We start from the raw sequence: 12610 nt of genomic DNA, 5'->3' as shown, positions 1-12610 counted from the left end.
AGATCAGTGGATATTGCTGCTTTTATTTCAACCCCAAACAAAAAATGCATCTGTTTTAAACACAACAAAAAGCTTTTACAAGAATAAAGACTTAAGGGAAATAATTTATTCACTCATTTGTATTTTCTCTTCAATCCGATGCTCACATATTGAAGAGACTCTCAATATAAAGAGAATGCAGAGGCCCTGAGGCAGGATCCTTTATCCTCTTAAGTGCTTGGCTTGATGTGGCCCTGTGTCTGCAGTTTCTCATGGCAGCTTGTGTGAGTATTCTAAACCCTGTAGTGATGGTCATAAGGCTTTTAACCCTTAATGACAGCAATAGGTCTCAGTTTGATGGCCTTCTTGCTGATGCCGGCATCATGGCACGCATCGACTACATCAGTCACGTTTTTGTAGGATTCTGGGGCCTAAGAGGCACAAGAAAAACAATAACTTAGTTTTTTTTATACTAAAGAGGCAAATACATTTTGTTTGAAACCACCATCTTTATTAAATATAAAGCACTGTATTAGACTGCAAGAACTGCATGACCTGAAGTAACTCCCAGAAAAGAATGTGAATAAAAAAAATGCTTCTTTTAAATTTACAGAAAAACACAAAAACATTAAAACATGAATGCAAGTAGATGTCCAGAGCTTAGATGTCCAAGTTATTTCGAACCACTTCTTCCCACACATTCATTCATTCATTCATTCATTATATGTAACCGCTTATCCAGTTCAGGGTCGCGGTGGGTCCAGAGCCTACCTGGAATCATTGGGCGCAAGGGGGGAAAATACACCCTGGAGGGGGTGCCAGTTCTTCACAGGGCAACACACACATTCACACCTACGGACACTTTTGAGTCACCAATCCCCCTACCAACCTGTGTTTTTGGCCTGTGGGAGGAAACAAGATGAGAACTCCTCACAGACAGTCACCCGGAGCGGGAATGGAACCCACAACCTCCAGGAGCTGTGTAACTGCGACACCTACCTGCTGCGCCACCATGCTGCCCTCTTCCCACACGGAGGGAAAGAACAAAGGACGGTGGAGGTATATTATTAAAAAAAAAAAAAAATTAATTTAAAAAAATCATTAAAAACAGTGTATTCTTTTTTTTAATAGTCCAGTTGTGTTCCCTAAGGGTCTATTACATTCTCTTCTCCAGTATGAGGTGAATATTTGTACAATTTAATTACAGAAATGTAAAATAAAACAAATAACAAAAACATCTTGGAGGTAACAATTTTAAATGTAAATTATAAAACTATGATATTCAATGATATTCCCTGGTTAAAAAGCTACAAATATATACCCTTGAGTGACACCAGTGACAGTTTTTCTGACAGTGTGCATCTCTATCATAAGATTCATGCAATATAAACAGGACAGCCGCTCTGCTCAAATGCTGCACAAAAAAAGAAGGATCAGAGATGAATGCTTGTTTTTTGGACAGCTTCATGTGGTCTTATAGAGGACTACATCTAAATCATCTGAAATGCTAGTAAATCATGAAGTATTTAAAAAAACTTGCATTTTATTCTGATCTACACCACAGCTTCCTTAAAAAGATTTTTCCTTTAGTAGAATTACAGCACTACTGTTGTACATTAGGTTGCTGTTTAAGGCTTGGTAAAAATATGCAGCATTCCTCCTCCCTCATTTGTAAAATGTCATCTCTATTCCACCTTATTTCTTCAAAGCAGCCTTTTTAATTTCATAAAATATTACAAAATATGTAAACAGCTCCTTAGTATTTAACGTGCTCTTACAGCTCTTACTGTTACAATTGAAACATTTCATTATAAGCTATAAACCTTTAAGAATTTCACATTTTATCTGAAGCTTTCCTGCTAATTTTCCTGATAAATGTATGGTAGAATAAGACACGTACTGTCATATACAAAAATCTGAACATTTAGGGCATGTTGTAAATAAATAACATATACATCTGTATAGGGAACCAAAAAAATATTTTGCCTTTTACACTGCACTATTAAATTTACTATATAAGCAGTAACTGTCCAATGTCCAAAGTGTTTTCTTTGTAGGTGTAGGTTTACTACAACAAAACAAGATCAAACTGAATTTATTAGCAGCTGACAAATTTTGCATTTGACAGTATATGATTTTATGTTAGTATTTTGATGCTCACCTCTTCCATGACTAATTTGGGTGAAGCCACTCTAATGGCAATGCCCATGTCAGCCAGTTTATCCAAAACATCCTGGAAGTCCAGATTTCTACGGGATTTTGCTCGAGATAGTGCTCGACCCTTAAGATGAAAAACACACAAAAACATATTACAACACTTTGTAATATACACTTTCATTAGTTAATGTGAGTCATCTCCAGCTGTTCTGAAAATCTGATCAGAATCAGTCCACAAATGTACTGTTGTTTCCAGGAAGCACCAGGGTCTTTGGGTCTTGGATTCAATACCATCTCAGGTCACTGACTATTTGGTGTGTTCTCCCCATGTCCACAGCGGTTTTCTCTGGGTGCACCCATTTCCTCCCATCGTCCAGTTTATTAGTGACTGTGTAAATGTGATGTCCTGCAATAGACTGGCAGTCCAGAATGTGTCCCCTGCCTTACACTCTCATCTTTCTACCAATTAACTGATCTGTGTTGATCATACTGGTGTGGACTGGCTGCCGTTGCATCATCTCATGGTGCTTTTCCTCTGCGTGGGATTTGCTCGGCTTTACTCGGCTTGGTTTGCATCGAACTTGCAAAAATTATGTTGCAAAACCACTTCTCAAGTGGGAAGCGAAGGCTTTGAAAAACACAACGCAATTAAGCGCCGTTTACCTGATGTGTATTTGCGTGTTGTTATTTTTTGATTGAAACCCAGCTCTGCACCGAGGTTCTCACAGATCAGATTTCCTTGTTGCATGTTCAACTTTCGCTGGAGATTTCCATTGGCCAACGGCCCAATGAGTGTTTAAACCACTATTCAAAATATCTTGGGGGTAATGTTACGAGATAGTAGTGTTACGAAAAGTACACATGAAAGCTGCTGTAACTTCAGAGATTTCACAAGCAGCAAGCGGCTCTGCATTTTGTCCATGGCCAATCAGCACTCAGCAGGGTTTACATGTCACAATTTAGTACCTACTCAACACAGCTGGAAGCCAGAGCAAGCAGGGACTCAAAAAGTTCCTGGTTCCATGGACCAAGTACCAGATTTTGCCAGTGGAAATGCAAAAGAGCCGAGCCAAGTAGGTTCCATGAAGTGGAAATGTGCCATAAGTGAATGCTACGACTTGGAGGAGTGTGAAGTTAACATCCTTATGTTCACTTCTGAAAACTTTGTTAACAAAAAAAACAAAGCACTTTACTCACAGCACCATGGCAGGTGGTACCAAATGTTTCCGTCATGCCCTGTTCAGTGCCCGTCAACACGTAACTGCAGGTGCCCATTGTGCCTCCAATGAGCACAGGTTGACCAGTCAGCTGAAGACAAAAATTTGCAGTTTTATACATTTGGACTTATACAGTTAGGCTTCAGTACAATAACAATTAAGCAATTATTATACATTATAGCTGTCTTACAAGGAATTCAGTGGTTCTTTCTGTTTTTACTTAAATATATATGTTATTATGCAAAAGTTTTGTCAATTCTGGTCAAATGACATTTTGCTTTGCAATAATTTCTAGTAAAAGATTCCACATCGCTTCTATTGGGAACACAAATTGCAATGTACAACTACTTGCAATAACAGTTGTTCTTCAGCACGTACCAGGAATGGTTCCAGAATATGGATACAAATGCAGATGGAGAAAAAAAAATCCTCTAATATACTTCAAATAACTTTAATGACAAAAACGTCTGTAGATGTACAGACAACAATTTTAGTCAATTTTTATTATCAAAGAAAAGAGTGCGCTAATCCATCCATCCATTTTCTGTAAGCGCTTATCCAATTTAGGGTCGCGGGAAGAGTGCGCTAATAAATAAATTAAATGAAATCAACCTAGATCACAGCATGCTTTTTGGAATTTGCTGAGTTTACATTTATATTTCAATCTGTAGTTGGCTGAATCTGCGTATGTGGATCCCATAGATACAGAAGGCTGACTGTACCTGCATTTGCTAAAATAACATTAAAACTGGAAGGTTTAGACTTTTTCAAATAGTTTTTCCTAACGATTTGAAACTAAAATAGATTTTAGAAACTGTGCACTATTTAGATGAATTGACTTTTTAAGTTCCGTAAGAAGTAAATTTTCGTTTAACAATTGTTATCAATTGACCAGCATTGTTCAAACATTTGCATGTGTGTCATTTTAGGCATTATTGCATCTGGTCAGAATGACTAATAAGACGAGTGATAGGATTTGTGTTATTACAAATAATTCCTTGATCAAATTACAGAGTTATCAACCATTCTTGATAGGCTCAGTGGTATAACAGTATACTCATACATAGACTTTTAAAACTGTATTAAAAACTTTAAATGGAGTTATTATGGCTAGCGCAGCAAAAATGCAAATTACATCCATTCCATTTTACCTGGTAGTCGACTGCAATGAGGGGGTGGTGAGGGGGGAAAGCTCTTGTGGAACCTTTGCGGTGGACCAGCAGGGTCTTCTGTTTACCATCCACCATGTGCTCCTCTACCTTAGCGATGTTATGTGACACATCATAAATCACATGCATGTCCAGGTCATCTGGTGTCGTACTGAATACTTTAGAGAAGGCCTGACAAAAACATGGCATGAACAAGGTTATAAGCAACAGACACCACAAGAGATCTACAACTCACTCTGGCCGGGTTAACTGATGTGCAAAACAGCTGGCCAGTATGCATGAGGTGCAGAAGCTTAAACAGGTTTTTGCCTACTCTGGCATGCAGTGCTGCATGTCCCAAAAGTGACTATAGAACAAAATAAACTTAATAATAAATAAATAAATATAAAATGTGCCTACCTACTTTCACGGCTGTCCAATTAAGAACATGTATCTCTATTTTGTGGAATTTTAGTTTACTGTGTCGTTTGAACACAGCAACTGTCCTTCACATTGTGTAAAAATTTAATGATGAATGGACCAATATAAATGCTCCAAAATTACTTAGTATAACAAAATCTTTTTCACCATTTAGGTCTTTAATTGGACAGCGACATTTTAACCCCAGAGCACATCTGACTGCAGTAGAGTAAGATGGAATAGAAGATTGGACTGTAAAAATGGCACCCATAGGTTCTTGATACTGGGGTCATAATCTGATATTCTCACGGGCTGGAGCTTATATACATGTATGTAGTCTTTGGAGGATATAGTGGAGAGTGGGTGCGTGAGTTGACCTGGCGTGTGAGGAAGGTCATAGAGGAGCGGTTGACCCATGCATAGTTGCCTGCAGCAGCCATGCCCTTCAGATAATCCTGGCCCTCAGGGGAAGTGATGCGAGCGCAGGCAAGCTGACGATCATTTACCACAATGTTATCTCTCTTCATCGCCTTTTCCATAGCAACCAAAGCATCTGCACAAAACCACAGATGCATACTTAAATTATTCCTGCTCATACATCACATAAACATCATATAAATAGATATTAATATTAAATCTGGACTGACAAAAAAGTGTATACCACTCACACATTTGTATTTATTAATATAGTTTACTGTATACACTGGTATGTATCCTGAGTAAAACACATTTTTGAAATTAATAGACTTTATATTATGCTTATTGCGCTGAATGCCTGGAAGGAGATATCTGAAACTAGAGGGTGCATCACGGAAAACATATGCAGCCCTTGACCTATGGAGAAACATTTCAAATTCAAAACTACAGCAATTGATAGCCAGCACGATGGCTCAGCAGGTAGTGTCACAGTCATACAGCACCAAGGACATGGGGTTGGGGGTTCCAGTCCCGCTCTGTGTGACTGTGAGGAGTTTGGTGTGTTCTCCCCTCCAGGTGCTCCGGTTTCCTCCCACAGGCCAAAAACACACAATAGTAGGTGGATTGGCAACTCAAAAGTGTCCGTAAATGTGAGTGTGTTGCCATGCGAAGGACTGACGCCCCCTCCAGGGTGTGTCCCTGCCCTGCGCCCAGTGATTCACTGAACTGACCCTGAACTGGATAAGCATTTAGAGACAATGAATGAATAAAATACAGCAATTGGTCTCCTCAGTTCCCAAACATCTACAGGGTACTTTTAAAACAAGAGATCATGCAACACAGTTCTATGTTGCACTGTAACTTTGTAAATGTATATAATTTTCAATTAAGTATATCGGTTAAATGATTTTTTTATTACATTTTGCAGTGTCCCAAGTATTTTTGGAAATAGGTCAAGACATTTTGTGTACTGTGACAGAACCCTGACATTAGTGGATAAGGAGAGTACTGACCCGTTGCCACCTGATGTCCAAGACCACGACTTCCACTGTGGATCATCACACACACCTGGCCCTTATGATCAATGCCCATTTTCTTGGCTGCATAATCATTGTAGATTTCATCTACCACCTGGATTTCAGCATAGTGATTACCTGCTCCCAGTGTTCCTAACTGCAACAAATCAGCCAGATTCACAGAATCAAATCTTATAGCCCAAATAAAGGATCACGTAATAAATCATTTACTCTTTCTCAGACCTACAAGAAACAAACAAACAAAAGAAATTATACAAATAAAAAGCATTAAAATAGAAAATGAATGTGTGTGTGTGTGTGTACCTGTGGCAGTCCCCTTTTCTTGGCCTTGGAGGAGACTTTATTTGGGTCTGCCTGTAGCATCCTCCCATACTCCTCACAGTGCTCCTTATCTTCTGCCCATGCATAGCCCTCACGCAGAGACCAGTCCACACCCATCTCTAGGGCCTCTTCCAAGTCTCTAAATAAACATAAAACATTTCTCTTCACAATAAAATATTTTCCTTACTTTAGAATCTAAAAGTGGATTTAAATCATTTCAAGGAAATCCTGTATGATTCGACTGTTAAAATGTGATTTTCAGAGTGATTTTTCTTTACTTTAATTGATCGTGACATGAACCAGACAGGAAACGTAATAAAATATATTACATGGCATGATTATCTGTGTTGCAGTACCATGTGACATCAATGATTTAACAATGTTATATATAAATTCAGAAGATAAGTAGGTTCTCTGAATGTGCTAATAATATGTCTGTAATTGTTATGCAAGCCCAGGCTGCACAATGCAACCCCTGCAACTCATATCCGGAGCAATAAACAATGTCTAGAAATCATTAAACACATCTTAATTTATCTGTTAGTGGCTGGTAACTTTATTATTTATTATTTTGCTGATATTTACTTGGCACTCATTGGTATAACTCCTTTGGAACCCACTCCTACAGGAATATGATCAAACAGTGCCTGAGCCAGTTGCTCCTTCACAGGCTGCACATCTCCCTCATCCAGGTTTGTCCTCAGCAGACGCACACCACAGTTAATGTCAAAACCAACGCCACCTACGAATGAAAAACATGTTAGCCAAAATTCTCAGTATCTACTATCATATGTCCATACACTACAGGAATAAAAACATAATGGAAAAATTCATTATAATTAATATGCACTGAAGGTTTGTGAAAATTGGTCCTTTACTGACTTCACCTGAGTTCTACTTACCTGGTGAGACAACTGCTGTCGTGTCACTCATGTCAAAAGCAGCCATATTTCCGATTGCAAAACCATATCCAGAATGTACATCAGGTAGACCTATTGATTTCTATACAGTTAAATAAACATGTAATAAAAACTCATACCATACAGTTAAGTACGTTCTGTAGTCACAGTCTTAAGTGATATATGAAGGTACAAACCCCATTTTTTGTAAAACGCAATAAAACAAATCTGTGATTAGTTAGTTCTGTTGCACATACATTTCACTGACAAAATACCTTTTTTGTAAATTTGTTTGTAGTTTGTAAATATAATATGGCTGTTAAAAATATGGTCAAATACAATCTGAAACTAATTAATTGCAAAATTGTTGTGATTAATCATATATTTCCTTTTTTAAACTGAAGATTATAAATGTATTGGAGGTGTTAACTGATTAAACAATTTTTAAAAGTTAAAATGCTTGTACTTGTTTTGGGAAGGAGAATAAATGTGCAGTGTGGCAGGCATGACACTCAGTGTATCAGTATCTCAGTGTGGTTTTAATGATTTTTGAATTAGAATCTGTCAATGTGCTGAGTAAATGTTTTAGGAATAACTTTATATTCAAAATTGTTGGACCAGTTTGGACATAAATTTTAATGGAGAAAATTAATGCTACAGCAGGGCAGCTCATGCCACAAACAGAAAAACACCTCCATACCCCAGTTTTAACAACCTCTTGAGAGACAAATGGATTGATTAGGTTATGGCCAAATTTGGCAAATTTCTGATCTCCAGAATAACTGCTTGCTTTAACATTGACAGCAAAACATTTGAAACAAACTTAGAACTTGCATGCCTGCAACACACTCAAATTAGGGCAGGCATGCTTACTACCGTGTTACATCAACTTTCCTTTGAATTACACATTTTAATAATTAAGAAATTGAAAATACCAACTTTTAAGAGTTCTGCAAGTGGAATTATTGCCCATTCTTGCTCAAAACAAGACTTCAATTGATCAACAGTCTATGGTCACTGCTGTATGTTTCTTCTCTTCGTGATGCACAAAAGGTGAAACTTATGGACTTTTGTTTTTTCCAATGAGAAGAGAGTCATGTGACACATCAAACTTACTGGGAATTTCACAAGAAAAACAATGGTGTGCTTGGTTTTAACGTAACTTTATTCTTATATGAGTTATTTCTGACCACTTATAAAATGTGTTCAAAGTGCCGCCCATTGTGTTGATTGTCAATGAAGCCCTCTTCTCCCACTCTTCACACACTGATAGCAACACCACAGGAGAAATGCTAGCACAGGCTTCCAGTATCCATAGTTTCAGGTGCTGCACATCTCAGACTTTTATATTTGGGGTCATCTGAAGGCAATTGTCTATGCTGTGAAGATATAAGGGGGTCAGATCGGGAGACCTTGGGGGCCATTCAACTGGCCCACGATGACCACTCCCCTTTCCAGGAGACTGTTCATCTAGGAATGCTCTGACCTGACACCCATAATGTGGTGGTGCACCATCTCGCTGGAAAAACTCAGGGAACGTTCCAGCTTCAGTGCACAAAGAGGAAAACACATCATCATGTAGCAATTTCGCATATCCAGTGGCCTTGAGGTTTCCACAGATAAAGAATGGCCCCACTATCTTTGTACCCCATATACCACACCACACCATCAAGACGTGCAGCACCTAGAACTATGGATACTAGAAGCCTGTGTAGCATTTCTCCTGCGGTGTTGCTATCAGTGTGTGAAGAGTGGGAGAAGAGGGTTGCATTGACAATCCAACACAACGGGCAGCACTTTGAACACATTTTATAAGTGGTCAGAAAGAAAAGTTATGTTAAAACCACCATTGTTTTTCTTGTAAAATTCCCAATAAGTTTGATGTGTCACATGACCCTTTTACCATCACAAACATTCCCAGTTTATTAAGGTGTATCCATATAAATGGCCCACCCTGTATTTACATAAATGTTCATAAAAATTATTAAAGATTCTTGATATATTTTTAACCAAACAAATAAACAAATAAATATTTGCAGAAATGGGGTTTGTATCTTCAAAGAAACAATATGCTCACATGTACGATTCCTGGGAGGGCGGCCACATTTCCAATTTGTTTCATTGCAGGAAGAAATCCCCCAAAACCTGCAAACATAAAATATGAATGAAACACACTGCTGCCTGACACCAGTAATTGGTTTCTTTGCATGGATAAATGTTTATGAACTGATGGTACCTCCTCCACGACATGCATTTCGCAGCTCCTCAAAAATCAACTTCTCCAGAGCATCATTCACATAGAACGCACCCTCCACCTATGGATTTCAGCACACAGCTTGAATGTCGTTAGATCTGTTTTAGGGGGACTGTAGCCCCCCCCCCCCCACAGTTCTTTCATTTTCAACAACAGTTCTCTCTGTATCCATATTAACAATGTAATAAACCTGGGGAGCACAAGGACCTGGGGGAGCTGCTGCTGTTTGATGCCGCTGGCTATCGGTCTGTATTGCTTTCTTGACAGAACATGCACGTGACCATGGTCTTGCCAACCATCCCGTAACATATGGAGTCATCCCGTATTTGGATACTGCGTTCCATTTGGAACCGATACCGGATGCTTTTGTTCTGTATTTTTGAGGTCATACTGTTATAGCGATGGAAACACGCATCTCTCTCAGCCAGAGTGAGATGCAGATCCTCAAACAGAGAACATTTTCATTGGTGGTCACCTTTATTTAGCCAATCAGCAGCCAGAATTACCTGTCCATCATTCAGTGCTGCAGCGAAAGGAGTTAGTCCCTCCTACAGGGGGTTGTTTTGCAGCAGTGCTGCTTTTAGGTAGAACTAATGTTAGCACCATGTCCTCAGGACACAACATTTCATTTTGCATCAACACATCACAGATAAATTACACAAAATCATATTAGATAATTAAATTTCATATAGATTAACAATAACATTAACAAACAATTAGAGCATAAGACAAATAAGCAATTCATCCTATGACATTGACTGGACAAATTATAATGTAATGAGACTGACTTTTAGACTCTTACACCAATAAGATTCTTATTGTAATTAATGAATAATTTAAAATAGTTATTTTAACCTGTACTTGTTTGAATGTTTCTGTCACTAATCACTCCAGAGAATGTGCCCACAATTCATTGTAAATTTGCTAAATTTAATAATTATAAGATGTGTCTACAAAGTCATAACGTGGTGATATCTGCTCCAGTGAACATTGTGACACTAGACTGCACCTTAAAATTACGGATCGCCGTTGGGCTCTAAACATGTGAACACATGTGCGTAAACACGTTATTAAAAAGTTTACATGCGTCTTAAGGTTTCCACCAATGGGAGGCCTCAAATCTGGGCGGACTTACATATTCATTATAGGACTTGCATCACACACTGTAGCTGACACGAAACATAAATCATTTGTGAATGTATTCCCTACCTTTCATCTGAATTATACATAACATAGTGATCCAGGCGTTCATATGGCTATGTTGAGCCCTACGTGAGCAATGTGACGACAACAATACTAGTAAGCTGATCCCCATGGCAACTGGAAGTTTATTTTTTACAATAAAAGACTCTGGTGTTTAATACCTTAAAATGTGTAAACATGCATATTATTATATCACTAAATAAAAATCTCTAAAGCTTTTCCTAATTTTATATCAAACAAGCCACTATTCACTCACACTGTGTGTGACACACACTGAGGCATAGTTCATTCACATTGATAAATTATGTAAATTCTTTTAATAGCATACTGCTAAAACATAGTGTCAATACAAACCCATGGTGAAATTAACTTTCCAGATCCTCCTCTTTCTGTAAACATGTATAATATGTTTAAAGATACATCAATCTACTCATGTTTTATTGTTTTATTTAATCGTCTATATCTACTTCTATATATACACATTAAACTCCTGAGGTTAAATCTCCTTCAAAATGGTACTGAACAAAAAATCTAAATTAAAAATGGCTTTTTTTCCAGCAGTGAATTCTGTGGTGGTCATCATTTGAAGTGAGGGGTTTATATATATATATATATATATATACGCTTTTAAACGTTCAACAACATACACTACATATTTTTACATGTATAATGTTTATAAAAAAAATCTCATAAAAGACATTGTTCAGAACATTAAACAATGAAATGTTCCAGTTATTGTGTAAATTATGTTTTTTCAGCAATAACGCCATGCACCAGTAGGTGGCAGTAAAGCATCATAATTCACAAACATCATGATTCCCCTCAGCGAAAAGATCCACACAAAGTTAACGTGTTAACACGTTTAAAACGCATTAACACATAAATATCTAAACATGTTAACACGAAATTATACGCTAGGTGTTAACACGGAGAATCCAACACGTTTAGAGGCCAACGGCGTTCCATTTAAAAAAGCGAGCTTTACAGGTTTTGGTTCCAACATGATACGTCACACACGCACACTATTTATGCTTACTAACCATTTAGTAGAGCGGATATTAAACACTGTGGGCTCAGGGTCCACAATCAGACTCTGGCGAAACAGAATTTAAACTCTCAGCTGTTTCTCCATAAATCCACATCATCCACACCTCCACGCTTCTCTTCTCTGTTCAGTAAAGAAAATGTCTGTCTTACCTGCATGTTCGGGACAAAGCCCTTTCTAATTCTCCAGCAGTTTTTATTGAGCTTATCCAGAAATTGTAACTCGTCGTTGTAAGAACGACTCATTGTGATATATATCGAGTTAGACCAATTTATTCGTTGAATCAGCTCGTCTCTCACTTCTTCTTCTCTTTTTAATCGAGACAAAGAGAACTATGTTAACATCATCGCCCTCTACTGGTTCATGAGAGAGAGAGAGAGAGAGAGAGAGAGAGAGAGAGAGAGAGAGAGAGAGAGAGAGAGAGAGAGAGAGAGAGAGAGAGAGAGAGAGATGTTTAATAGCTCCTCAGTTAGACTGTGAAAAAAATAGAGATCAGAAAGGGAGAGAGAGCCC

General features: G+C 38.0%; 1 protein-coding gene across 2 annotated transcripts; it reads right to left on the bottom strand.

Moving 5' to 3' along the window:
• Positions 1–11: 11 nt before the first annotated feature.
• rtcb (RNA 2',3'-cyclic phosphate and 5'-OH ligase) lies at positions 12–12409 on the bottom strand. Of its 2 annotated transcripts, none has more exons than XM_066667244.1 (12): positions 12250–12409; positions 9832–9910; positions 9673–9740; positions 7599–7698; positions 7282–7438; positions 6679–6835; positions 6352–6511; positions 5299–5474; positions 4505–4693; positions 3334–3444; positions 2141–2260; positions 12–410 (listed from the first exon to the last, which is right to left on the bottom strand). In XM_066667244.1, the coding sequence occupies exons 1-12, from the start codon at positions 12340–12342 to the stop codon at positions 303–305; spliced, it is 1518 nt and encodes a 505-aa protein (XP_066523341.1). In that variant the 5' UTR covers positions 12343–12409; the 3' UTR covers positions 12–302. The 2 variants fall into 2 exon arrangements, with proteins under 2 accessions (XP_066523341.1, XP_066523342.1); XM_066667245.1 differs by lacking the exon at positions 12–410 and adding an exon at positions 472–2047.
• Between the last annotated feature and the right edge of the window lie 201 nt (positions 12410–12610).

Source organism: Hoplias malabaricus, chromosome 4 (assembly GCF_029633855.1).
Source record: "Hoplias malabaricus isolate fHopMal1 chromosome 4, fHopMal1.hap1, whole genome shotgun sequence".
Taxonomy (NCBI): domain Eukaryota; kingdom Metazoa; phylum Chordata; class Actinopteri; order Characiformes; family Erythrinidae; genus Hoplias; species Hoplias malabaricus.
The sequence above is the reverse complement of the archived record's forward strand: the minus strand, read 5'-3'. Positions and strand labels throughout refer to the sequence as shown.